This window comes from Coregonus lavaretus, assembly GCF_964263955.1.
Source record: "Coregonus lavaretus genome assembly, chromosome: 14".
In the NCBI taxonomy this organism is placed as follows: domain Eukaryota; kingdom Metazoa; phylum Chordata; class Actinopteri; order Salmoniformes; family Salmonidae; genus Coregonus; species Coregonus lavaretus.
The window spans coordinates 27,735,016-27,760,579 of NC_140001.1; the positions used below are offsets into that span (position 1 = coordinate 27,735,016).

At 43.9% G+C, this 25,564-nt stretch overlaps 1 protein-coding gene across 5 annotated transcripts in view; it reads right to left on the minus strand.

Moving 5' to 3' along the window:
- Positions 1-25,564, minus strand: part of LOC311141288 (CAP-Gly domain-containing linker protein 1-like) — a 51,661-nt gene that overhangs the window by 19,021 nt on the left and 7,076 nt on the right. For 4 of the 5 annotated variants that reach the window (XM_084176575.1, XM_084176571.1, XM_084176573.1 and 1 more), the window contains exons 2-16: positions 21,841-22,134; positions 19,004-19,524; positions 17,977-18,101; positions 17,584-17,800; positions 17,213-17,410; positions 16,638-16,729; positions 16,260-16,320; positions 13,451-13,555; positions 8,486-9,394; positions 8,104-8,220; positions 7,708-7,765; positions 7,325-7,408; positions 2,873-3,029; positions 1,836-2,001; positions 1,388-1,603 (exon numbers count right to left, since the gene is read on the minus strand). In XM_084176575.1, coding sequence (XP_084032701.1) covers positions 1,388-1,603; positions 1,836-2,001; positions 2,873-3,029; positions 7,325-7,408; positions 7,708-7,765; positions 8,104-8,220; positions 8,486-9,394; positions 13,451-13,555; positions 16,260-16,320; positions 16,638-16,729; positions 17,213-17,410; positions 17,584-17,800; positions 17,977-18,101; positions 19,004-19,524; positions 21,841-21,931 — 3,117 coding nt within the window. In that variant the 5' untranslated portion in view covers positions 21,932-22,134. The remainder of the gene's footprint in view (positions 1-1,387; positions 1,604-1,835; positions 2,002-2,872; positions 3,030-7,324; positions 7,409-7,707; positions 7,766-8,103; positions 8,221-8,485; positions 9,395-13,450; positions 13,556-16,259; positions 16,321-16,637; positions 16,730-17,212; positions 17,411-17,583; positions 17,801-17,976; positions 18,102-19,003; positions 19,525-21,840; positions 22,135-25,564) is intronic. The other variant, XM_084176572.1, reaches the window with a different exon arrangement.

Sequence of the window (25,564 nt, forward strand, 5' to 3'; positions counted from 1 at the left end):
GCTTATTTTGGACATATTTTTGTGAGTGAGTGAAACCTCTCGCTTCGTCTCTTTCTCCCAAGCCCCTCCCTCGCTATTTGCATTTGAGGTTTGGTCCAACATAATTGGTCATATGGACACCGAAGCACATGGAGACATTATTTTACTGTAATAGAGGAGAAGTTAACCTTTCGAACCATACACTGTCTCAACTCCTCAAATTTCGAGCAGAGCAGACACTACTAAAACGGATGTACCAATGAACATTCATTCTGGAAAATTAATGCTAATTTTGTCACGCGCATTACGGTACCACATAACGCTAGCAGCATTTTAGTCAAATAAAGATTGTTATACTAGGGGTCTAGTCTGTGTTTTATACATGTGCAATAAGCATAAAACAATTATATATGGAATTGGAAACTCGTTCTCATTCTGATAAATAAGGTAACGTTAGGCCACTTGATTTCAACATCTGAACAAAATGGACAGGCTAGCATGCTGTTCAAACAGTTGGAGATGGACAGAAGGTTGTGTTCATAACAATTCAACTGTTTTGCCTTGTTACTAGTATCTGAATTCAGAACTTGTGAAATTATACCTAGATCCAAGCTGGCTAAACTTGAAATATAAATATTAGCTGGCTACTCACTAGCACATGGGCTTGTGCTTGAGAGATTGTTTATGAGAAGTGTGTTCATTTTCTATAATGCCTGCTATATTATTAGTGAATGTGCATTATGCATGGTTCTGGTTAAATTTGTTACAAAATGGGCATTTTTATTGACAGACCTGAAAGCCAGATCAGTGATTATTGCAAAAAAAGCAGGTACAACTATTTTGATAAAATAATTACATTATTAGTGGGTCTTAAGGTTGTGGAAGGCATATATTCAGCCTAGGTATAATTTCACAAGCTCTGAATTCATTTGATTATTGCTGACTGTTTTAAATGCAGTGTATTTTACCTTTAGTTGTACAACAAGGCTTATATATCGTGAATCGCCCATAAGTTTGAAAAAAATAGAGATATGAGTTTTAGGCCATATCGCCCAGCCCTAATTAGAAGTGAGGTGGTCTAATTATTATCAAGTGCACATCAAACCTGAGCATAGACCACTTAAGGTAGCACTTTTATTTACTTTGAAACTACATAGTAAAATGGTAAATGACACAATAATAACCTAGTCATTTCTGTACCGTAAAATAAAGTGCTACCAACATCTCTCATAGAAAGTGGATGGGACTATACTTGAAAAAAGTGCTCAGAAAAAACGTCAGTCAATCTAAAGCAACATAACTACAAAGCAGTCAAAATTGTCATTAGGGTAGATTTTTGTACCAAAAGACAGCACCTCCTGAGAGCTTAAAACATGGTGGTCCTGATAATGATATGGTGGGTGCTCACCTGGGCTTTCTCCTTGTAAGGCTGCAGCTCGGCCACCAGCCTCTCCAGCTCCTGGGCCTTCTCCCTGGAGACACTCAGCTCCTGCTTGGTCTTGTCAGCCTGACCCTGCAGCTCCTTGAGCTGCTTGGCATGGTGCTCTGAGGCCTCAGACAGGGCTTTCTGCTGGGAGGTCTGCAGCTCCTTGGCCTGGGCCTCACCCTGGTGCAAACTCTTCTCCTACACACAACATAAAGAGGGCAACAGTAACTAACGACATCAATCATTTGCTGTTTGAAAGGGGGACAGTGGTAAAGTGAGGTATTCAGTGTTTAGGGTAGAGACAGTAAAAAGTATAATCCTGGGAAGAAAAATGTATGCTGTTTTACAACAAACTTCTGCTCTTTACATCTAATCATCTACTTTATCCCGACCATCAACATCTCAAAGCTTTCTCTGGGTTTTCACTCACCAGTTGTGCGATCTTCTCCTGCAGGTTGCTTAGCTGACCCTGATGCTCGTCTCTGGCCCCCTTCAGCTCCTGCTCCTTCCGGGCTACTTCCTGCTGTTGTTGCTCCTCAGAACGTGCTGTCCGCTCCTTCTCCTCTGCAAGTTGAGTCTGTAGCTCTTCCAGCCTCCTAGGAAAGGGGGAGGAGGGGGTGACTCTCTGACCAAGTGAGACAGGTGGTATTCAAACAAACCAGGGATTCATTGTAGGGGGCAGATTCAAATGTTTTTTGACTGAAACTAATAAACTGAAAACCAGGGCGATGGAAAGGTCAACCCTGCTTTAAGATTATTTAAGGATAATAATAACAACCCATAAAAACGACATGATCATGGCAAGTTCAGTCAATAAATAAGTGATTATACACTGAGTATACCAAACATTAAGAACACCTTCCTAATATTGAGTTGCCCCCCCCTTTGCCCTCAGAACAGCCTCAATTCGTCAGGGCATGGACTCTACAAGGTGTTCCATAGGGATGCTGGCCCATGTTGACTCCAATGCTTACCACAGTTGTGTCAAGTTGGCTGGTTGTCCTTTGGGTGGTGGAACATTCCAGCAGCATTGCAGTTCTTGACACAAACCAGTGTGCCTGACACCTACTACCATACCCCGTTCAAAGGCACTTCAATCTTTTGTCTTGCCCATTCACCCTCTGAACGGAACACATACAACCAATTGTCTCAAGGCATAAAAATCCTTCATTAACCTGTCTCCTCCCCTTCATCTACACTGATTGAAGTGGATTTAACAAGTTACATCAATAAGGGATCATAGCTTTCACTTGGATTCACCTGGTCAGTCTGTCATGGAAAGTGCAGGTGCTCTTAATGCTTTGTATACTCAGTGCATGTTGAACGGTTTTGTGCATCGTTGTCATACGCTCATTAAATATTGGCACTAGTGGTTAACCTGATTGTAAACAGTGAAAGTAAGCCAATCGATTTGCATATGTTTGAGAACACCTTTGTTCGTGACATTTAATTTAATTGTGTATGTACCTTTCTTTCTGAGTGAGGTCTTCATTCATTTTGGTAAGCTGTGCTGAACTGTCGCCTGATGACTTCATCATGTCTGAGATGTCACTTTGGAGCTTGGCCTTGTCGTTTGCGAACTGATCAAGCTTCTCCTCTCCAGCCTTTAGCTTTCTCTCCAGCCCTGAGTCAGAGGAAAACATAATTCAGTCATGGGTAACAAGCCTCAGTCCACATGCACAATCACTAGTAATGGGGGGGGTGGTTACAGTTACATATCTCAATATTATTTTGGACGATATTATATCGATACTTTGACTCCAAGTATTGATCTGTAAAAAAAATAATAATAATAATAATAATGATTTGCTGGTGTCATGACTTGCCCTCATGGGTTGAGGGTCAAACATGCCGGCTAGGCAAAAGTTTGAACACCCCATTTCCTGGGGACCAGTTTTATGACCGGTCGTAAATACCGTGCAGACTTTCTCTTCCTTGCCATGAAGTATTGGGAGAAAGGACCCCTTTGTTAACAAAGGAAGTCTTCCTGCCAAGACTCCAACATCCAAAAGTGGATAATGAAACAATATTCCTACTTAAAAGAACGTGGGAAATGGTTGGTGGGGACTTAAAGAACAATCATGTCAAATTCGTTACTATGTTGTGATGTCATTAAAGATTGTGGAACAACATAACTGTATCTCTGGGGGGCTACACTTCCCAGTTATGAGGTTTGCATCTAATTGTTGTATAAAACAAATGATTAAGTATAATAATACGTTTGTGAAGATAACAATGTGATTTTAGCATTCTAGATGAGATTATTGTTTTCCATATTGATTTGTTCTCAGTCAGTGGCCAAGCCCAGATGAGCACAAACATGATGGAACGCTCCTTTTACCCCGAGTGCATAAAAAGCCTTGTGACGAAATTCACCTCAGACCACCAGACGTGAAGCGTGAGCTAAACGTTGTAAATGGTTGAATTTCTACAAGACCAAGAAGTGTGAAGCTGAAGCTACACATTACAAAATGGTTAGACCAGAAAGATCAGAAAACGTGAGGCGTTAGTTAAACTCTGAAACTCTCAACCTCTACACGAGGTGAAGAAGAAGACAATGCACTAGACCTTATCATTTCAGTCTGCAGCTGGCATGTATAGTCGTCTAGAGAACTTTCAGTAAAGACACAAGAGGAGAGGACAATCCCTCTCAGACAACCGTGGGTACATCTGAAGTATCCATTCTAACCACTGCCACAACCATAAACTCTACCAAGAACATTGGGATCTCTGGTGGGCAAACCAGAGCCCTACGTCATCAACTCAACTATCGAGGACAGCTACACGTAAATACATGTTGCATTTCTAATCCGAATTAGCGTTATTAGGGTGCATTAGTATTATGATTACTGTGAGCGTAGTCTCCAAAGTAACCACGATAGTTTGAATCTCTGTCTCTCCCTTCCACTCTGACCCTCCTTCTACCCAAGCATTCATGCTATTGTTAGTCCAGTCCACTAGGGACCTGTTTTTATTGTATTACGTTAGTAATCAATAACCTGTGTGTGTGTGTTTGTATTGTGTTATTGTTTAGTTCGTTAGTAAACAAATAATTAAGCCAATTTGTGTATTGCTGATTCATCAATAAGGTTAGGGTTCTTGCAGGTTCAAGGATTATGCGACATTAAGAATGAGACTGATAAGAGGTAATTATTTGATAAGTGACGGTTATCGATATAACATATACACTGCTCAAAAAAGTAAAAGGGAACACTTAAACAACACAATGTAACTCCAAGTCAATCACACTTCTGTGAAATCAAACTGTCCACTTAGGAAGCAACACTGATTGACAATAAATTTCACATGCTGTTGTGCAAATGGAATAGACAACAGGTGGAAATTATAGGCAATTAGCAAGACACCCCCAATAAAGAAGTGGTTCTGCAGGTGGGGACCACAGACCACTTCTCAGTTCCTATGCTTCCTGGCTGATGTTTTGGTCACTTTTGAATGCTGGCGGTGCTTTCACTCTAGTGGTAGCATGAGACGGAGTCTACAACCCACACAAGTGGCTCAGGTAGTGCAGCTCATCCAGGATGGCACATCAATGCGAGCTGTGGCAAGAAGGTTTGCTGTGTCTGTCAGCGTAGTGTCCAGAGCATGGAGGCGCTACCAGGAGACAGGCCAGTACATCAGGAGACGTGGAGGAGGCCGTAGGAGGGCAACAACCCAGCAGCAGGACCGCTACCTCCGCCTTTGTGCAAGGAGGAGCAGGAGGAGCACTGCCAGAGCCCTGCAAAATGACCTCCAGCAGGCCACAAATGTGCATGTGTCTGCTCAAACGGTCAGAAACAGACTCCATGAGGGTGGTATGAGGGCCCGACGTCCACAGATGGGGGTTGTGCTTACAGCCCAACACCGTGCAGGACGTTTGGCATTTGCCAGAGAACACCAAGATTGGCAAATTCGCCACTGGCGCCCTGTGCTCTTCACAGATGAAAGCAGGTTCACACTGAGCACATGTGACTGTCACGATCGTCGGGAACAGAGGACCAATGCGCAGCGTTATTTGCGAACATATTTATTAAATAAAGATCACACGAACAAAAACAACAAAACGATAACGTGACGTCCTTGGATCAAACACAACCTACTTGGAACAAGATCCCACAAACACTGTGGGAAAAACTGGCTGCTTAAGTATGGTTCTCAATCAGAGACAACAAGCAACAGCTGATACACGTTGCCTCTGATTGAGAACCACACTGGCCAACATAGAAATTCTAAACTAGAATGACAAACAAATGAAAACTCACACCCTGGCTCAACATACTAGAGTCCCCAGAGCCAGGGCGTGACAGTGACAGACGTGACAGAGTCTGGAGACGCCGTGGAGAACGTTCTGCTGCCTGCAACATCCTCCAGCATGACCGGTTTGGCGGTGGGTCAGTCATGGTGTGGGGTGGAATTTCTTTGGTGGGCCGCACAGCCCTCCATGTGCTCGCCAAAGGTAGCCTGACTGCCATTAGGTACCGAGATGAGATCCTCAGACCCCTTGTGAGACCATATGCTGGTGCGGTTGGCCCTGGGTTCCTCCTAATGCAAGACAATGCTAGACCTCATGTGGCTGGAGTGTGTCAGCAGTTCCTGCAAGAGGAAGGCATTGATGCTATGGACTGGCCCACCCGTTCCCCAGACCTGAATCCAATTGAGCACATCTGGGACATCATGTCTCGCTCCATCCACCAACGCCACGTTGCACCACAGACTGTCCAGGAGTTGGCAGATGCTTTAGTCCAGGTCTGGGAGGAGATCCCTCAGGAGACCATCTGCCACCTCATCAGGAGCATGCCCAGGCATTGTAGGGAGGGTCATACAGGCACGTGGAGGCCACACACACTACTGAGCCTCATTTTGACTTGTTTTAAAGGACATTACATCAAAGTTGGATCAGCCTGTAGTGTGGTTTTCCACTTTAAATTTGAGAGTGACTCCAAATCCAGACCTCCATGGGTTGATACATTTGATTTCCATTGATAATTTTTGTGTGATTTTGTTGTCAGCACATTCAACTATGTAAAGAAAAAAGTATTTAATAAGATTATTTCATTCATTCAGATTTAGGATGTGTTGTTTATGTGTTCCCTTTATTTTTTTGAGCAGTGTATATCTTCTAAGAGTTTAATTCGAGAGATGGTAACTCATTAAACAACTTATTTCGTGGTGCCCCAAATTCCTAATGAGTTAATTGTAACATTATTAATTTAATCGAGTGACAATTAAACATAGGTGATTCGATAAATAACAGTCATACATTAAAGTAAATCACATCACGACACTAGGTAGTGTTAGCTAGCACTAGTCGTCGGCTGTACCTGCGCCGTAATTTTTATCCTATAGAGAACCAATATGTTTTCAGCACTTATTTCCATGACTAATCAAAACTCATTTTCTCATGCTCTCTCGTCTCTGCAGCAGAAATATAGTGAGCAATATGTTTGGAACATCAAATCGCAATAGAAATCGCAGTATTGAATCGCAATACATATAGAATCGTGAGAATCGCAATACATATCGTTATCGGCACCTAAGTATCGCAATAATATCGTATTGTGAGGTCCCTGGCAATTCCCAGCCCTAACAAGCAAACATACTGTACACAGCCAATTTGTTACACCGTATCAACATTATGACTAACTATGACTTTCTATAGTGATTATTTTAGTAAAACATTGGTGATATTTAGTGGCGTTGGTCAGGGATAACTTTCTCAAAGCAAGTTTCAGTTGCCCTATTGATTCAGACATTGATTCAGTCATAACAACCTGGTTTATCTACCAGAAACACTACAACAAAAAACAGCAGGTTTGGAGACCCCTTGTGTAGGTTACACCACTGAATGTATGTAGGAAGAATGGTCACATGGAGCTGTGTGTACTGTAGGTTAAGAATCACAGTGCTGGCCAGTGTTCTGACCTGCAAGTTGGCTTCTAAGAGCCTCTGATTCGGTGGAGAGCGATGTGCACTGCTCTTCTTTTTTGCCAAGCTTCTGAAGCAACTCTGAAAGAGAGAATTTAGACTGACACTATCAGCTTGCATCACTCAAGCTCTTAGCACCATGCAGCACAAATACATGTACTGTATACATTAATCTACTGTGTACTGCCTGGCCCTGTGGACCAATATAATACATTATTTATGTAAAACCACATCATTGTTAGTCATTAAATTAGCTTGAAGTCAACATTTTGTCTCTAGGAATATGATACGTCTTGCTGATAAAAACCCATGTAACCCAAGTAATAAGAAAACAAAGACTAACGTTACAGAACCAACATGGTCAAAGTAAATATATTTACCTTGCATAGTTTGTGTTGACTTAGTCTGATCGTCTGTGCTTTCTGACAGTTTTTGTTTCTGAGGAAATAAAACTTTGATGAATACATTTGTGCATGCTTTAGTCTGAAAATTATTCCATGACAAACCTAAAAATGATTGCCAATTAATAATGTTATACACAAGTTATTTAATCTGTAATTACAGATTATCTTTGATGGTATCATAACTGTATAATTGAAGGTCTACATATAGGTAGGTAATTTGTATCATTCCCATGAAAACAAAAAGCTAGCATTTCAATACTATGCTCTTCCTTACCTGAGCTTACCTTAAGCCCTACAGTCCCATCAGTCATGCAAGGTCACCCACTCCCATTCCCTGGCTCCTCACCAGCCCACATAAGCCCTAGTACTCACCAGGTTGCCCAGCTCTTGCTCCAGAGAGCCTGTGTTCTGCTGCACAGAGGTCAGGCTCCGCTGCAAGGTGAGAAGTTCCTGCTGCTTGCCCTCCAGCTCAGAGCTCAATTCAATTACCTACAGCCACAGGCCAGGGGGTGACACCATGGACATGGAGGACATTTTGAAGGGGGAAAAAAATAATGACTGACATTATGAATATGAAGGACAAGCTAAAAATGAATCCAATTAAAACAAAGTAATGACTTTGAAGGTAAGGATAAATCATAACATGACATACCAGTTGTATTTCATGCCTATATTTCTGGAAACTCACATGGACGTAAAATAGAAACCGGATATGTTCATGGACAATGGGAGGATGGTATGGGTATGGACCTACCTTGTTGCCCTGTGAGCAAGCTTGTCTCTGGGCCTCCTCCAGCTGGGTCCTCAGACTCTGGAGCTCTTGGTTACCTTGGCCTGCCTGGGAGCGCAGGGCCTCCATAGCTGCCACCTGCTCCTGGACCTCCTTGGCCCTGTCCTGGGTCTGCTGGACTAGTTTAGCCTCCTGCTCCTCCAGTTCCTTTACCTTCAGCTCAGCAGTGTGCAGTTTGACTAGCACATCCTCCATCTCCACCAGGTGCTGCTCCTCAGCACTCTCCATGCTGGACCGGAGGCTCTCCTCCAGGCGTTCCTTCTCCTCTGACACGACCAGCAGCTGTTTGTTGAGCTCCCCAGTCTCCTGTGCCCGGGCTTTAGCCTCTGCCTCACACCTGGCCCCAGCCTCTTCCAGTGCCTGCTTGTGCTCCACCTTCAGCCTCTCCAGGGCACTCTTGGTCTCCACCAGCTCTGTCACCTGGGAGCCGGCCCCTTTGCTGAAGGACACCTTCAGCTCCTCCATGGCCTGCTGGTGTGAGGCGATGGTAGATTCCAGCTTGGAGCTCCACAGCTCTATGATGTCTGCATTCTCCTTCTCGTTCTGGCTGACGCGCAGCTTCAACTGCTCGTTGTCAGTGGAAATCTTGGTGGATGAGACTTGGAGCTGGGCCACTGCCTCACTGTGGACCTTCTCCTCTGCTGCCAGCTTCTCCCTCATCCCGGCAAGCTCAACCCGTTGCTGGTCTTCCTGAGAAGCCAGCTGAGTCCTCAGAGAGCTCACCTCCTCCAGGAGAGGGGAGGTGGTGGAGTCTGAGCCCTCTGACCCTTGCTGGGCCTCCAGACGCAGCCGCAGGTCATCCACCTCCCTGGTCCTCAGCACCAGGTCCCTCTCCAGCTCCATGATGCGGGACTTCTCTGAAACTGTGGCCACCTATGGGACGGCACAACTCTGGCTCAAACAAAACTGTGTTCTTCAACCTTTGGAAACATTGTGATTGTGCATGTACTGACTGGAAAATAGGGTAGCTGTTGAATCCCCCTGTCATCAGACAGGTCTAAGGGAAGGGGGCAATATTTTTTAAGAGGGTCCTATACAAAGAGATGTTCACCATAGCTGCTGTAGTAGCGCAAAGCAAGTAACAGTGCAGTCCCACTTTTGCATAGGATGCCTACAGTTGAAGTATTACACTGCCCTCTAGTGGATATAAAATGGAACCACATTATTTTTGTGTATCGAACTATACCCCAAGTGCTGCAGCTTCTATTGGTTTTCATCCTTACCTTTTTATCAGAGGTCGATTTAGACCCGAATAAAACCAGATAGACTCTCTCACCAACTAATGACATCAACCTATAATTAAGTACCGGGGGAAAATAAAACCAGTAGCCTATGGCTCTTGAGAATGGCAGTTGAATACCCCTGCATTGGCTGACACCCCTGAGGGAAGCACAGAATAATTGCTAAGGGGTGGGAGTAGGAGAGAGACTTGCAAGAGGCGGGGGATGCCAGGAGCAGGACAATTGGGGCTTGTAGGATTGGGGTGGGGGGATGGGACAAAGGACCACTGGGAATAAGGGATGGTTGTATATAGGGGTGCTGTCTGGCTACCATGTGCTACCAGCAAAGTCTTGGAGACTGTGTGCTAACTGTGAGCAGAGGAACACATGGAGAAGAGGCAAAATAATCATACGGCCTTGCCGTTCCCTGGCTAAAACCTAATCTAAAAATAACAGAATGGTTGTATAGTACTGAAAGTATAGTAAAAAAAAATAACCCTGAGGTTTTCAAATGTTTTAAGTGACAGCAGTCATGTGGTTAAGACTCCTGTACTGGTGACACACAGAAATGTGAATGGTTCATGTTTGACAAAATGGGAAGAAAATGAAAGCCTGCATAAGATGCTGCATATTATAAAGCAACGTTGAAATTGGTTCTTGGAATTACAGATAAGGCCAAGAGATAATATTAGTAATATTAGTTGCTAGCAAGTAAAAAGATTAGTCAACTACACCATTCAACGTTTGCTTTGTGACATTCAAGTGCCTTCAGAAAGTATTCATACCCCTTTACTTATTCCACATGTTGTTGTTACAGCCCTACTTTTTTTCTCACCCATCTACAGTCATGGTCAAAAGTTTTGAGAATGACACAAATATGAATTTTCACAAAGTCTGCTGCCTCAGTTTTTATGATGGCAATTTGCATATACTCCAGAATGTTATGAAGAGTGATCAGATGAATTGCAATTAATTGCAGTCCCTCTTTGCCATGAAAATGAACTTAATCCCCAAAAAAACATTTCCACTGCATTTCAGCCCTGCCACAAAAGGACCAGCTGACATCATGTCAGTGATTCTCTCGTTAACGCAGGTGAGAGTGTTGACAAGGACAAGGCTGGAGATCACTCTGTCATGCTGATTGAGTTAGAATAACAGACTGGAAGCTTTAAAAGGAGGGTGGTGCTTGAAATCTTTGTTCTTCCTCTGTTAACCATGGTTACCTGCAAGGAAACACGTGCCGTCATCATTGCTTTGCACAAAAAGGGCTTCACAGGCAAGGATATTGCTGCTAGTAAGATTGCACCTAAATCAACCATTTATCGTATCATCAAGAACTTCAAGGAGAGGTTCAATTGTTGTGAAGAAGGCTTCAGGGCGCCCAAGAAAGTCCAGCAAGCACCAGGACTGTCTCCTAAAGTTGATTCAGCTGCGGGATCGAGGCACCACCAGTGCAGAGCTTGCTCAGGAATGGCAGCAGGCAGGTGTGAGTGCATCTGCACCACAGTGAGGCGAAGACTTTTGGAGGATGGCCTGGTGTCAAGAAGGGCAGCGAGGAAGCCACTTCTCTCCAGGAAAAACATCAGGGACAGACTGATATTCTGCAAAAGGTACAGGGATTGGACTGCTGAGGACTGAGGTAAAGTCATTTTATCTGATGAATCCCCTTTCCGATTGATTGGGGCATCCGGAAAAAAGCTTGTCCGGAGAAGACAAGGTGAGGGCTACCATCAGTCCTGTGTCATGCCAACAGTAAAGCATCCTGAGACCATTCATGTGTGGGGTTGCTTCTCAGCCAAGGGAGTGGGCTCACTCACAATTTTGCCTAAGAACACAGCCATGAATAAAGAATGATACCAACACATCCTCCGAGAGCAACTTCTCCCAACCATCCAAGAACAGTTTGGTGACGAACAATGCCTTTTCCAGCATGATGGAGCACCTTGCCATAAGACAAAAGTGATAACTAAGTGGCTCGGGGAACAAAACATCGACATTTTGGGTCCATGGCCAGGAAACTCCCCAGACCTTAATCCCATTGAGAACTAGTGGTCGATCCTCAAGAGGCGGGTGGACAAACAAAAACCCACAAATTCTAACAAACTCCAAACATTGATTATGCAAGAATGGGCTGCCATCAGTCAGGATGTGGCCCAGAAGTTAATTGACAGCATGCCAGGGCGGATTGCAGAGGTCTTGAAAAAGAAGGGTCAACACTGCAAATATTGACTCTTTGCATAAACTTAATGTAATTGTCAATAAAAGCCTTTGACACTTATGGAATGTTTGTAATTATACTTCAGTATAGCATAGTAACATCTGACAAAAATATCTAAAAACACTGAAGCAGCAAACTTTGTGAAGACCAACTTTTGACCACGACTGTACACACAATACCCCATAATGACAGTAAAAACATGTTTTTAGACATTTTTGCAAATGTATTGAAAATTAAATACAGAAATCTAATTTACATAAAGTATTCACACCCCTGAGTCAGCGATTACAGCTGTCAGTCTTTCTGGGTAAGTCTAAGAGCTTTGCACATCTGGATTGTACAATATTTGCACATTATTCTTTAAAAAATTCTTCAAACTCTGTCAAGTTGGTTGTTGATCATTGCTAGACAGCCATTTATAAGTCTAGCCATAGATGTTTAAGCCGATTTAAGTCAAAACTGTAACTAGGCCCCTCAGGAACATTCAATGTCGTCTTGGTATATTTGGCCATGTGTTTTAGGTTATTGTCCTGCTGAAAGGTGAATTTGTCTCCCAGGGTCTGTTGGAAAGCAGACTAAACCAAGTTTTCCTCTAGGATTTTCCTGTGCTTAGCTCTATTCCGTTTCTTTTTATTCCAAAAAAACTCCCTAGTCCTTGCCGATGACAAGCATACCCATAACATGATGTAGTAGTGGTATTTGCCACATTTTTTTAGTGCCTTATTGCAAACAGGATGCATAGCTACTCTTCCTGGGGTCCACATGAAACATGACATAATACATAGTACAGAACATTATAAGTCAATACATCAATTTAAAACACCCTTCTTTGCGAGGCATTGGAAAACCTCCCTGGTCTTTGTGGTTGAATCTGTGTTTGAAATTCACTGCTCAACTGAGGGACCTTACAGATAATTGTATGTGTGGGGTACAGATATGAGGTAGTCATTCAAAAATCATGTTAAACACTATAATTGCACACAGAGTGAGTCCATGCAACTTGTGACTTGTTAAGACATTTTTTTTACTCCTGAACTTATTTAGGCTTGCCATAACAAAGGGGTTGAATACTTATTGACTCAAGACATTTCAGCTTTTCATTTTTAATTAATTTGTAAAAATTTCTCAAAACATAATTCCACTTTGACATTATATGGTTATTGTGTGTAGGCCAGTGACAAAAAAATCTAAATTTAATCAATTTTAAATTCAGGCTGTAACACAACAAAGTGTGGGAAAAGTCAAGGGGTGTGAATACTTTTTGAAGGCACTGTAAATATTGACTCCTACCATTCCCAACCCTCTAGAGAAAAACAGCATATGGAAGCCAGTGCTACAGGTATCTGAAGATCCTTTGTAACCCCTTGTACCCCATCCCCAGATTTTCAACATTACCCTGGCCCCATCCCCAGATTTTCAACATTACCCTGGCCCCATCCCCACTCCACCCCTCTTTCCAAACGCAGAACTGTGTAGAGCAAGATCCATTACCCTAGTGTCTTCTAACTCTCTCTGGAGTTTCTCAGCTTTGGTCTTTTCAAAGAGCAGGCTCTGTTCAAGCTCCTTAATGTGGGCATGCTCCAGTTTGGTCTGCGTCTGTTAGTAAAGAAGGGAGAGGAAGAGAACACAACCAGTGCCACTATCACATGCCAGCCCAACACAGAGAGGAAGAGGGAGGGTGTGGAGGGAGGTGGAGTGGGGATGGGAGGTGGCGTGGGGAGGGGAGGGGAGGGGAGGGGATGGGTACCCCATGCAGACCCCATGCCTAGCACAGGTGAGCATTGGGGATGTTGCTGAAGGAAGGTGATATGAGAATATGGGAGAAGGAACAAGGGAAATGGGTGATGTGTTATGCTTATGGGTATCCAGTTGTTGGTTGTGATTAGAGGAATCCATGCAGAATGACCTGGTGAACAGGGACAGACTATGAAGGAATGCATAGAGGTATGTGTGAACTGAGTGAGTGAGCCAGCAAATTAGTGAAAATCTAAATGGACGAGACATTTACTTCTGATTTCAACAGATTGAAATGGGCAGGTTAGAGCTCAAGCCTGTGACTAGGTTGTGAGATGGTGGAGGGGAGCATCTCCAGTGGTTCCATGCTTAGCACTGGGCCAACATGAAGGAGGAGGAGGAGAAGAAAAAGCAGCAGTAACATCACTGACTGAAGCAGTTACAGGACAACATTAGTACACCGTCAACTGCTTGAAATCAACACAAAGCATTTGCCGTGTTGGTTTGGTTTTCATTTTTTTTGTACGTTTGTTTTTAAAAGCTGCATGCATGCGCTTAATACATTTGTTGCAGTAATTAGTACACAGACCGTTAGTACACAAACAAAGGAAGATAAAAAGGGGTATTACTTCTAACCCTGTGGCACTCATTTATAATGATAACACTTGTAGTGGAACGCCTTCGAGGTAATTGGGATGGTCCCGATTGTAGTGGCACTGTGGGATAGATAATGACAAATCTTTTGACCAGACGTGTTCATGTTAAACAGCCAGCCACCCTGAGCCCACTTGCCTCCGAGTCTCTGCTCCGTAAACAAAGATATGGGTTGCCAAGGGAGAGGCAGAAATAGATAGTCGTTTTCCCAGATATTGCCCACCTTTCCTCATTCCCATCAAATAGAACTAGAGAGGTGTTGGTGAACAACACTGTGCTAACCTTAGTCTGATGTGCCACTGGTATTTCTTAACGAGAGGGATGCAGGAAAGAAATAAACACCAACAAATTCCTAAATTGATCCTCGGCTCAGGTGTTTATTTCAAGCAAACTATGTTCCAAAACACTTTGGGAACATTCAAGTTATGTGAATCCATTATGTGGATTTCTACATGTTACCGTATTTTCCGCACTATAAGGCGCACTTAAAAGCCTTTAATTTTCTCAAAAAACGACAGTGCGCCTTATAATCCGGAGCGCCTTATATATGGATCAATTGGTTAATTGGTTGATCCATACTGGTTGTACACGGCGCTCAAGGCGCTCTGTCAAAATGTTTCAGTATGAAAAACCAATAAAAACTATTTAATAATAATGAAATGTTTCAGTACGACTGGTAAACTACAAAGCCGCACCGCTTGCAGCATTACGGCTACCGTACTCAGTAAACACCGGTACTGTGCTTACTCACAGACCCACACTACTTGTGTGTGTATAAAGACCCCAAAATTGTTGTCAGAACGCTTAATGAAGTTTGACTTTATCTGACTGTTTTGTTGACATTCCCTTTAGCACAGCTCCATCTAGTGGATGCATAACGCAACCCCAGTCAAACGTTTGACTGCAGTATCTTCTATTCTATGCGCCTTATAATCCGGTGCGCCCTATATATGAAAACAGTTCTAAAATAGGCCATTCATTGAAGGTGCGCCTTATAATCCGGTGTGCCTTATAGTGCGGAAAATACGGTACATAGTCATGAAATGAGGAAGAACTCCAGATTTGTGAAGATCGGCCTGAGAAAGGCACTGCGCAAATTTGGAATAGTAGTTTGTGGGGTTATTTGTAGATCAGTGAGTCTGCACAGTGCCATGCTCAGGCTGATCCTCTACAATGCGCAGTAGCATGACTTCATGGATACTAGAAGCGCATGAGAGCCAGGCTCAGTCAGATCTGATTCTGACACAACCCTGCTCCATGTGGGAATGGATTACCTTGCTGTCACTTGTGAGTGCCATCAGCACCATAGAGAGAATTTGATTTTAGTCGGAGTCTCATTTTACAGGGCAAATGAGATGGCTGTGGGCACTGGGAAGGACGGATCTCTGGTCTATGTAGAATATTTAATGCTCAGTCCTTTGCATACTAGACTAAGGAGATGTCACTGATAAGTACACCAATCACTACCCTGCCAACTTAAAATCGCAAGCCGGAGGACAAACTGTTGATCTAATGCATACAGAGTAGTCAAATAGGGACCTTCGATAAGATATATTAATTCCTTACGTTAGAATCTATAATGCACATTCTGCACCACTCTAATCTCAGGGATCGGGAGCAGGGATGTTGCAGAGTGACTTAATTCCAGAGATGAACTCCAGTCTGCATTGTCATCAGAACGCTTCTACCTTGAAATGTCTCAGTTTGACAAGACAGGGTGTTTCAACTGCAGTGCTGATGAGCTGCAGTGTTGGTGTATTTCTGATACACGTCAGCATCAAATTGATTAATTCCAGTCAATTAGAGGCAGATTTTGACTTGATAGGGGCATGTGAATCAAAGATTCTACTCTGTGCATACAAAGGAAAGCCGTATACATATTTTTTGACTGTGTGTAGAACAGTGTGTTTACCTCCAGATCTCCTTTGGTAATGCAAGCTTCCTCCACGCGAAACTGAAGGTCCTCCACCTTTCTATCACACAGAGCACAGTCCATATTATAGTTCAGGAACATTGAACACAAGAGGTCTGAAAAGGAATCATGGATCAAGGGTCTGAAACAGCGTTTCAAATCTGAAAATGGAATCATATTCCAGGTTCTAAATTCAACACTCCACTGTGGAGATTGGATACGCATACTTAATCTGTCCTTTTCCCCCCATTTTCCTTTTGTGATACTGTGCTGATAATCTTAGAAACACATCATTCCACCATCAGAACATAGTTATACCCATAGTAAGACCCCATGCCCCCAGGTCTCCTGTCACCCCACACCCCTCTGAAGCCTCACCTCTTCTCCTCCTCCAGCTGATTGAGCAACTCAACCTTCTCCTTGTCAGCAGCCTCCACCAGGGTGCGTAATTGGTCCATCTTGGTCTCCATCTTCACACGATACACACGAATATGCATTAAACAGGTCATGAATATAGGTCCTGAGACACTCAAGAAAAAACAACATTCATATCGAAGGCCGCTGTGCATCCGGCAGCTGGCTGTAAAAACACAATAATGTTTTGGAATTTACAGTGTTGAGCATTGACAGCAGATGGCAGTACAGAGGTTTATGTGACATGAGTGTGTGATTGAGGTACAGCACTAAGGGGTTTTCATGGCGCCAGGTTTGTTATTGTCATGTATGACATAATACACTTTTGCTAATGAGAGTTCCAATACTGGAACGTCCTGGATCTCATCTGTGGGGAATGTGTGTGTAAATAATCCTGAGGGCGAATCTTGTATGCTGTGTGTGTGCGTGTGCATGTGTGTGTGTAAACCATGAGGGGGAACGTGTGTGTGTGTGTGTAAACCATAAGGGGGGAAGTGTGTGTGTGTATGCATAAGCCATAAGGGGGAGTGTGTATTGACCTGTTCCTGATCCTCCCTCAGCAGGGTCAATTCCTGCTCTACCTCGCCTACATGGGTGGTTGCCTTGGCCACCTCTGCCCTCTCCATGTCCCGCTCCGCCATCAGCTGCTCGATGTGCTGCTGCTTCTCCTTCAGCACCTCCTGAACTGCTGTGGTGCCAGAGATCTTCCTCGAGTACCGTGATGACGTTTCTGTCAGCTGTGGTGGGGGGCAGGAGAAGAGTGTTTAAGACTGGTGAATGGGGGGGATGGAGTTCTACTTGACAAGACCAAATTAAAGAACAGACATCTTGTTTGCACTGCAGGTGTGTATGTGGGTGCACTTATGTGTGCGTGTGTGTCTGAGTGTGTGTGTGTGTGTGCATGTCTCACCAGGCCTGTGCGGCTGGGCTTGGCGCTGACGGAGGAGGCCACAGAGCTCATGGAGCTGATGGAGGAGGTGCTGGGGCTGCGCTTCAGGCCTGAGGGCGTGGCCACCACCTTTCGCACCGTGGTCTTTGCCTTGGCCGGCGTGGTGGAGGGGAAGCCGATGCGCGTGACCTTGTGGACCGGGGCAAACAGGCCATACTTGGGTTGACACTGAAAGTATCTGGGGAAACACAAATGAAGGGGATAAGACAGAAAACATGTCTTACATATATTTTTTACAATATATGAATAACACCCATAAGACTTGGCTGTGCTTAACTCTCTTTTATGCAAATTGGTTGCCAGAGAGTGACATCTTTCTCAAGCCGGTGTGATAATCCTCTCTGGTCTGATTACCTGGTTCCTGCCACTGCCCCATCGTTCTTTCCCAGGGGCTCATCCAGTTCCACACCACACCACTCTCCCTTGGCAAAGTCTGTTTCACCAAGAAAGCGAACCACACCAGCTTTTGTGCCACCAACCTGCAGAGACAGTACAAAGAAAGAGTTCAGAAAAGACTAATAAAAATAATAACAATAATAATTTAACTTATAGAGCACTTTTCATTACAGAAAGACTCTCAAAGCGCCTAGAGGGTAACTAGCTTGGCTTGAGATAAAACCACTAAGGCAACGGTACATAATAATAATAATATTCAATACATGCAACCTGTCAACATCGCAGAGCCGATAAATGCATAGCATTTAAAGGGAGAAGTGAGAAAAGCCCCCTCGCTTCAAGTGAACCTATCCATTGTGAATATCTGATCTTGTATCTCCACAGACCAGTTAGTTTTAGTTTGCTACTATATATGGTCTTTTTGTGGTTAGTCCCTGTCACATTTCCTCTGAGCGTGGGTGACACACTTCCTCTCCATACAATGTGTTACACAGCCTGAGGCTGACAGAGAGAGAGAGAAAAAGGGGCCTTGGACAACACTCAGGAAGGAAGGTGCTCATAAGAGGACAGAGCTTGGCTGTGAACCGAGTGACTATACACAGACACTGAGCTCACGGAGGCGTGTTAGAACGTACGTTCTCATTGGTCAGTGAGAAGTTGGGAGTGAGGTGGGTGGAGATTTTGTTCTGCAGACACGTTCCTGAGTGATTACCATGGTGAGAGGGGTCAGTCATGTGACTCTGAGACCAGCCTATATTTACGGCAATGTCACCACACAAGGGGCAAGAGGAGGGGGTGGGGCTGGGGCTTGCCCAGGGGAAAAGGGGAACATTTGAGACCAACTTGCATAGATTAACTAGCGGGCAGGTGCAGAAAAATAAGCTTTCACACCTATTAACCGAACGGAATGAACCAGGCTTCGGGATAAAAGCTGCCTGATCCAAAATAACCGCTGCTTTCAAAGTGTTAATGAACTAAGCCTTACCAAAACACGGTCTCCATTCTTCAGCTCCCTCTCCACCTTCTTCACCGAGCCGGTGTCTGAGAGGTTGGAGATAGACTCGCTGTTTGTGCGTGCCAGGTTGGAGGCTGGCGTAGTGGGCGTTGCAGTTGAGGCCTTCTTGACAGAGGGGGTGTGAGAGGCCAGGCTGGCGGTGGAGGGGGTGGGTGACCCAGCCCGAGACGGAGGTGCTGTCTGAGTCCCGTTGGCCTCGCCCTCTGTGTAGGACAGCTTGGAGGGGCGAGTGAATATCCCCTTTAAGACCTCGCACTGGAAGTAACGCACCCCTGCCACCGAGCCATCGTTCTTCCCAATGGGCTCATCCAACACAATGCCAGCCCACTGTCCTGGTGCAAACTGAGCCTCCCCGAGGAACTGCACCACGCCAGGTTTGTTCCCATTCACCCACACCCGCTCCCCGACCTGGAAGTTCTCGCCGCCATCTTGCGTCCCCACTGCACCGCCACCTGGAGTGGACTTGTCGGCTGCGGCTACTTTGGGTCCGGCTGCAGGGAAACGGGTAGAAAACATCCAATTACTGCCAGTGTGCCAACTCCACTAAAGTTGGTCCATGGATAACTGAGCTAACAGGTCTAACATAAAGGAGTTAGCACACAGAACATGACACCTTCACCTTGTTATTCAATACTTCCTAACTCTCTCACCGTAGTGTGCCCTATGTTACATACCGTCAACAATTACTGTTGCCTGGTATTCTATATACAAATAAACTTGGTCATACAGTGAGGGAAAAAAGTATTTGATCCCCTGCTGATTTTGTACGTTTGCCCACTGACAAAGACAAGATCAGTCTATAATTTTAATGGTAGGTTTATTTGAACAGTAAGAGACAGAATAACAACAGAATAATCCAGAAAAACGCATGTCAAAAATGTTATAAATTGATTTGCATTTTAATGAGGGAAATAAGTATTTGACCCCTCTGCAAAACATGACTTAGTACTTGGTGGCAAAACCCTTGTTGGCAATCACAGAGGTCAGACGTTTCTTGTAGTTGGCCACCAGGTTTGCACACATCTCAGGAGGGATTTTGTTCCACTCCTCTTTGCAGATCTTCTCCAAGTCATTAAGGTTTCGAGGCTGACGTTTGGCAACTCGAACCTTCAGCTCCCTCCACGGATTTTCTATGGGATTAAGGTCTGGAGACTGGCTAGGCCACTCCAGGACCTTAATGTGCTTCTTCTTGAGCCACTCCTTTGTTGCCTTGGCCATGTGTTTTGGGTCATTGTCATGCTGGAATACCCATCCACGACCCATTTTCAAGGCCCTGGCTGAGGGAAGGAGGTTCTCACCCAAGATTTGACGGTACATGGCCCCGTCCATCGTCCCTTTGATGCGGTGAAGTTGTCCTGTCCCCTTAGCAGAAAAACACCCCCAAAGCATAATGTTTCCACCTCCATGTTTGACGGTGGGGATGGTGTTCTTGGGGTCATAGGCAGCATTCCTCCTCCTCCAAACACAGCGAGTTGAGTTGATGCCAAAGAGCTCGATTTTGGTCTCATCTGACCACAGCACTTTCACCCAGTTCTCCTCTGAATCTTTCAGATGTTCATTGGCAAACTTCAGACGGCCCTGTATATGTGCTTTCTTGAGCAGGGGGACCTTGCGGGCGCTGCAGGATTTCGGTCCTTCACGGCGTAGTGTGTTACCAATTGTTTTCTTGGTGACTATGGTCCCAACTGCCTTGAGATCATTGACAAGATCCTCCCGTGTAGTTCTGGGCTGATTCCTCACCGTTCTCATGATCATTGCAACTCCACAAGGTGAGATCTTGCATGGAGCCCCAGGCCGAGGGAGATTGACAGTTATTTTGTGTTTCTTCCATTTGCGAATAATCGCACCAACTGTTGTCACCTTCTCACCAAGCTGCTTGGCGATGGTCTTGTAGCCCATTCCAGCCTTGTGTAGGTCTACAATCTTGTCCCTGACATCCTTGGAGAGCTCTTTGATCTTGGCCATGGTGGAGAGTTTGGAATCTGATTGATTGATTGCTTCTGTGGACAGGTGTCTTTTATACAGGTAACAAACTGAGATTAGGAGCACTCCCTTTAAGAGTGTGCTCCTAATCTCAGCTCTTTACCTGTATAAAAGACACCTGGGAGCCAGAAATCTTTCTGATTGATAGGGGGTCAAATACTTATTTCCCTCATTAAAATGCAAATCAATTCATAAAAAAATTTACATGCGTTTTTTTGGGATTTTTTTGTTGTTATTCTGTCTCTCACTGTTCAAATAAACCTACCATTAAAATTATAGACTGATCATTTCTTTGTCAGTGGGCAAACATACAAAATCAGCAGGGGATCAAATACTTTTTTCCCCTCACTGTATGTTATCAGCTGAGCAATGTACAAATAATTGTTTATTGGATGACATCATGAGGTCAAACTTCACAGTCGCATTTTCACATGACCTCTGACTGTCAACGCTTTTAAAGAAAATAGTAGCACAGGGATCACATTTCACACAGCAAGATAAAGACCGCCGTGTCTAAAGCCTCTAGTGGCCTCAATTCACCCAATTTCTCCTACTGAAAAATATAGGTAATCCACCATATTGGAGATTTTGGGGGTAAATACTATAGCCTACGGATCCAAAATGGCCAGTGACTGATCAGCATAAGGTCTACATCAAATCTAGTCAGCAGATCCAGACTGATGAAGTAGTAAAGCCCCTTTTATTGCAACCGTAAGCTGATTGATGACATCAAAGCCAGAGGTTAAGTGCTGTAGCTCCCACAGCCGGAATGAGAAACAGCCAGGAAATGTGAACTGCTGGTGCCGAGGAGGAGGAGCTCTTACCAGTGGAAGGGGAGGTCTTGGTGGCTGGCGCCCCCGTTGGCCTGCCTATCTTGCTGGGTGCTTTGAGCCCGCTGGGCTTGGCTGTGCTCATGTTTCCTCTATGTGTGCTGTGAAACCCACAGGGCCTTTCTGTCTGTCAGTGGGCACCGGCTGACCCCAAACCATCGACGTAGTTGTGCTCAGCCTCTGAGATGACAATGCTCTCTGAGTCGCAGCACCAAAATAAATAAACCAGAAATAAAAGACAGGAAAAAGGGGCGAGGGAGAAAAAAAGGTGCCCCTCAAAAAAGGACCCTGTTAAGAGAGAGGAGAAAGATAAATTAGTGCAAAAATAGCTTTGTACCGTATGCATTTAAAGCCAGGAGGGAGGGTTGTTACACTGGTCCATTTTTTATTTTGTGGACATGACTTTTCAAAAAACTGGCTTCTTATATTGATTTGTTCATTTGGTATAATTGGTTTACCTTCAACATCATGGGTGGCACTGCCAAGGCTTATTGTTTACAATGGATTAATGGTGAGAATAGACGTGCTGAATGGTCTGTCCTCGACATTCAAATGATCTTATATCAATGTAGACAGTCTGTTATGACAACAAGCAGAATCCCCACCCCCCCCACACCCCGTCACAGTGAGTTCTATACTAAAAATACTCTGTCACAAGCCAGGCCACATTCAAGTGTCTCTGTGTCTGTATTTGTCACCACCATACGAAAACAAGTTCTCTCGCTTTCCCTTTCACTCCCTCACACATGCAAAGTCGATCAGTCTTCTATATCTACGACCCCAGTATCATTAATTTGCACTCATATTCGATGCAGAAACACAGGCAGGAACATTTGTGAAAGACAAACAGTGTGAGGCACCTGACCAGAGCATAAATCAATTCTCAACACCAGACAAAGACCCCAAGGCCCCTACTTGTCAGCCAGAGTACACTTATTTATTTATTTTGCTCAATAACATGTTGTTCTACCCTTACTGCTTTACTAAGCAGTTCTTAAAATGGGCCCATTACATTCATTTAAAACACAATTACATATTTCTAAATTCCTCACATTCCCACCACTAGTGCTCTGCTGTGTTAATGTGTGTTTGCCAGGGTTTACCAACCAATCAGGCCTAGCCTATAGCTCTGTCCTCATCAAGCACAACTCATGAGTCTTGGGCAGGATTAGTGCATAAACAGAAAGGATTAGGGTGTTGATCAGCCCTCCTACAGGACAGACTACTCAATTAGCTAATAGCTAAAGATGCTACAAGGGTCTAGCCCACCCGTTATTACCAGATTGACAATGAAAGAGTGACCTTGCCATAATCCGGAAATGTTTGTGTTGTCCTTTGAAGATTTCTCAATAAGGATAGATAATGCTACAATTAGGATACCTATTAATATGTGAGAAATAGCATTAATAATGTAGTAACTGATTAATCTGTTGACCTGGGAGTGGCAACAGATGTGTTGTACTCTTATGAAGGTAGGTTAGACTCTGAATTGTATTGAGTCTGCTAAGACTTGCACCAAGTTAGGAACTTCAAAGCATTGAAATAATGCCTTAGTTAAGAGACAGAGCAGCAGGTGGACAGCAAGGCTAGGGCAGTGACCCTCCAACCTGCACATATCAAGTTACCACCTTACCCCTCTGGAGGTTAACCACACACTACTGCAGTACTGCTGCTATGGCAACACAAACTATGCACTATTGTAGTAGTAGGAGGTATGTGGTCCTACAGAATGTCATCCAATAGGACCCCATTGCCTAAACATCCGTTCTACATCTGGCCTACTGTTTAGGCTATAAGGTGAGGCAACATTCGTAATGGAATAGTTCAACTTCCTACATCCATTTCCCTGACTATTATGCTGCCAGCCCTCTGAGTAAGAACATCTAACGTTATCAAGACGCCTTGCATAATGGAAAGCTGCTAACTAAAATAATTCAAAATAGATCTTGCAGCTAAGTCACAGGCACAAAAGCCTAGATCTATCGAGCGCTCTCTCACACACAAACACACATCTGCCTGAATGCCAAACTAGATCTCTCAGCAGCACAGAATAAAGGGTGGGTCAGCAGCATTGACCCAGTTTCCATGCAGCACTCCAGTTTTCCCTCTCTGTGCCTTTGAATGACACTGATTAGTGCCCGAGGTCAGGAGGACGAGCACAGGCTCTTAAGGAAAAAGCACAGAAATGATTGATATCTTGGTGGCAGCGAATAAGAGAGGATACATTGAAAGAGTAGAGGGGTCTATCCATTGACATGCCTGTTCTATTTAAGATAAGTTCACTATCTACTCACTATCCGTTCTACTCTATAACAAATAAAAAAAAGAGCTGCTTACCCCAAATGTCTAGGCCTACATTTTCAAAGCTGTAACAGTATTAAACAAAAACAACCTCCCAAAAAATATGACTATGCCTCCTACATTGCGTCGCAAACTTCTTATGTCTTGAATCCATAGCAATGTTTGGAAAAAGGCTAAAGTCAACTTGGGGAAGGAAGTGTGCTTTCCCAAATAGACCAGCAATTTCTAGACTTGAAACCAGAGCCTTTATTCTATAAACTATGGACGTCTTGTGCCTATGAAAGTGAGAGAATGTTCTCAGCTTTCAGTTTAGCACTGGTGTAATCAGCTGGTAATGGTAGGCCTAATCCTTTGCTCCTGACTCCCACTCTAATCTCTAGTTAGGAAGGCAGCCAAACACCAATGTTCTGTCAATGCAGGTTTTGGGCAATTCAAATATCCTAGTGATGAATGTGCAAAATGACATGGTACTATGGAAAAGTTACCATACCAACTTCTTAAACTAGGTTACTATTCAGGGTATTTTCATTCAAATAATTCCCATCCAGGTTGATTTAAATGAATTAACTTTGATTTGTTTCAATTTAACAAACTTACTTTCAGACCAGGATCATTTGCTGAAGCGCTTGTTTGACCCACTTCCTGTAGTGTGCAGACATTAATTATTTTAGTGTCTAATTACGTTTCCTATGGCACTGGGTTCACATGCCACCTGCAGAATGTAAAGCACTTATGATGAATTTACAATATGAACTTAACATTACAGTGAGTTTCACCAATGCATGCTGTAAATTTAGGAGATATCAAAAATCAGATAGCTTGCTGGTCCACCATTCAATTGTATTTCCAAATCGTTTTTTCAATGAATACGGCACTGTAAAAATAAACATAACCTTGGTGCTCTGTTGGGATACATGAAATGGGTGGGGACTGGAAGAGGACGTGTTCTGTAAAACAAATGTACTTCTGAAACCGATTTGAGGGCCAAAAACATAGAGATAATCGACTTCCATGTACGATTACTTGTTGCAGGAGCTTATCTACAGCATATCTGGCTTAGCTAAACCATGCACAGTAGGGAAGCATCGCTCTGACAGACTGCATAGTTAGTTCTCTGAACGCAGGAAAAAGGACCTTTCATTTTTCACTGTACAATATACTTTTGCTGACATCAGTGGTGAAAAGGCCTCACTAAATGACACCTCTAATTTGCTTATTATGAATAATTGCAATGTACTGTACGTACCCTCCACTTCCCTCTCAGACTTCCCCTTTCTTTTACCCATTCCTTTCATGAAGGTCAAAGAAAGCAATTCACTCTCTCAGACAGATGGATGCACTTAGAAAATTGGAAACAGTTGACTTGTCTCAGGGCATAAATCTTGAAGAGTGTTCAACCACTTGGTACTACTACTAG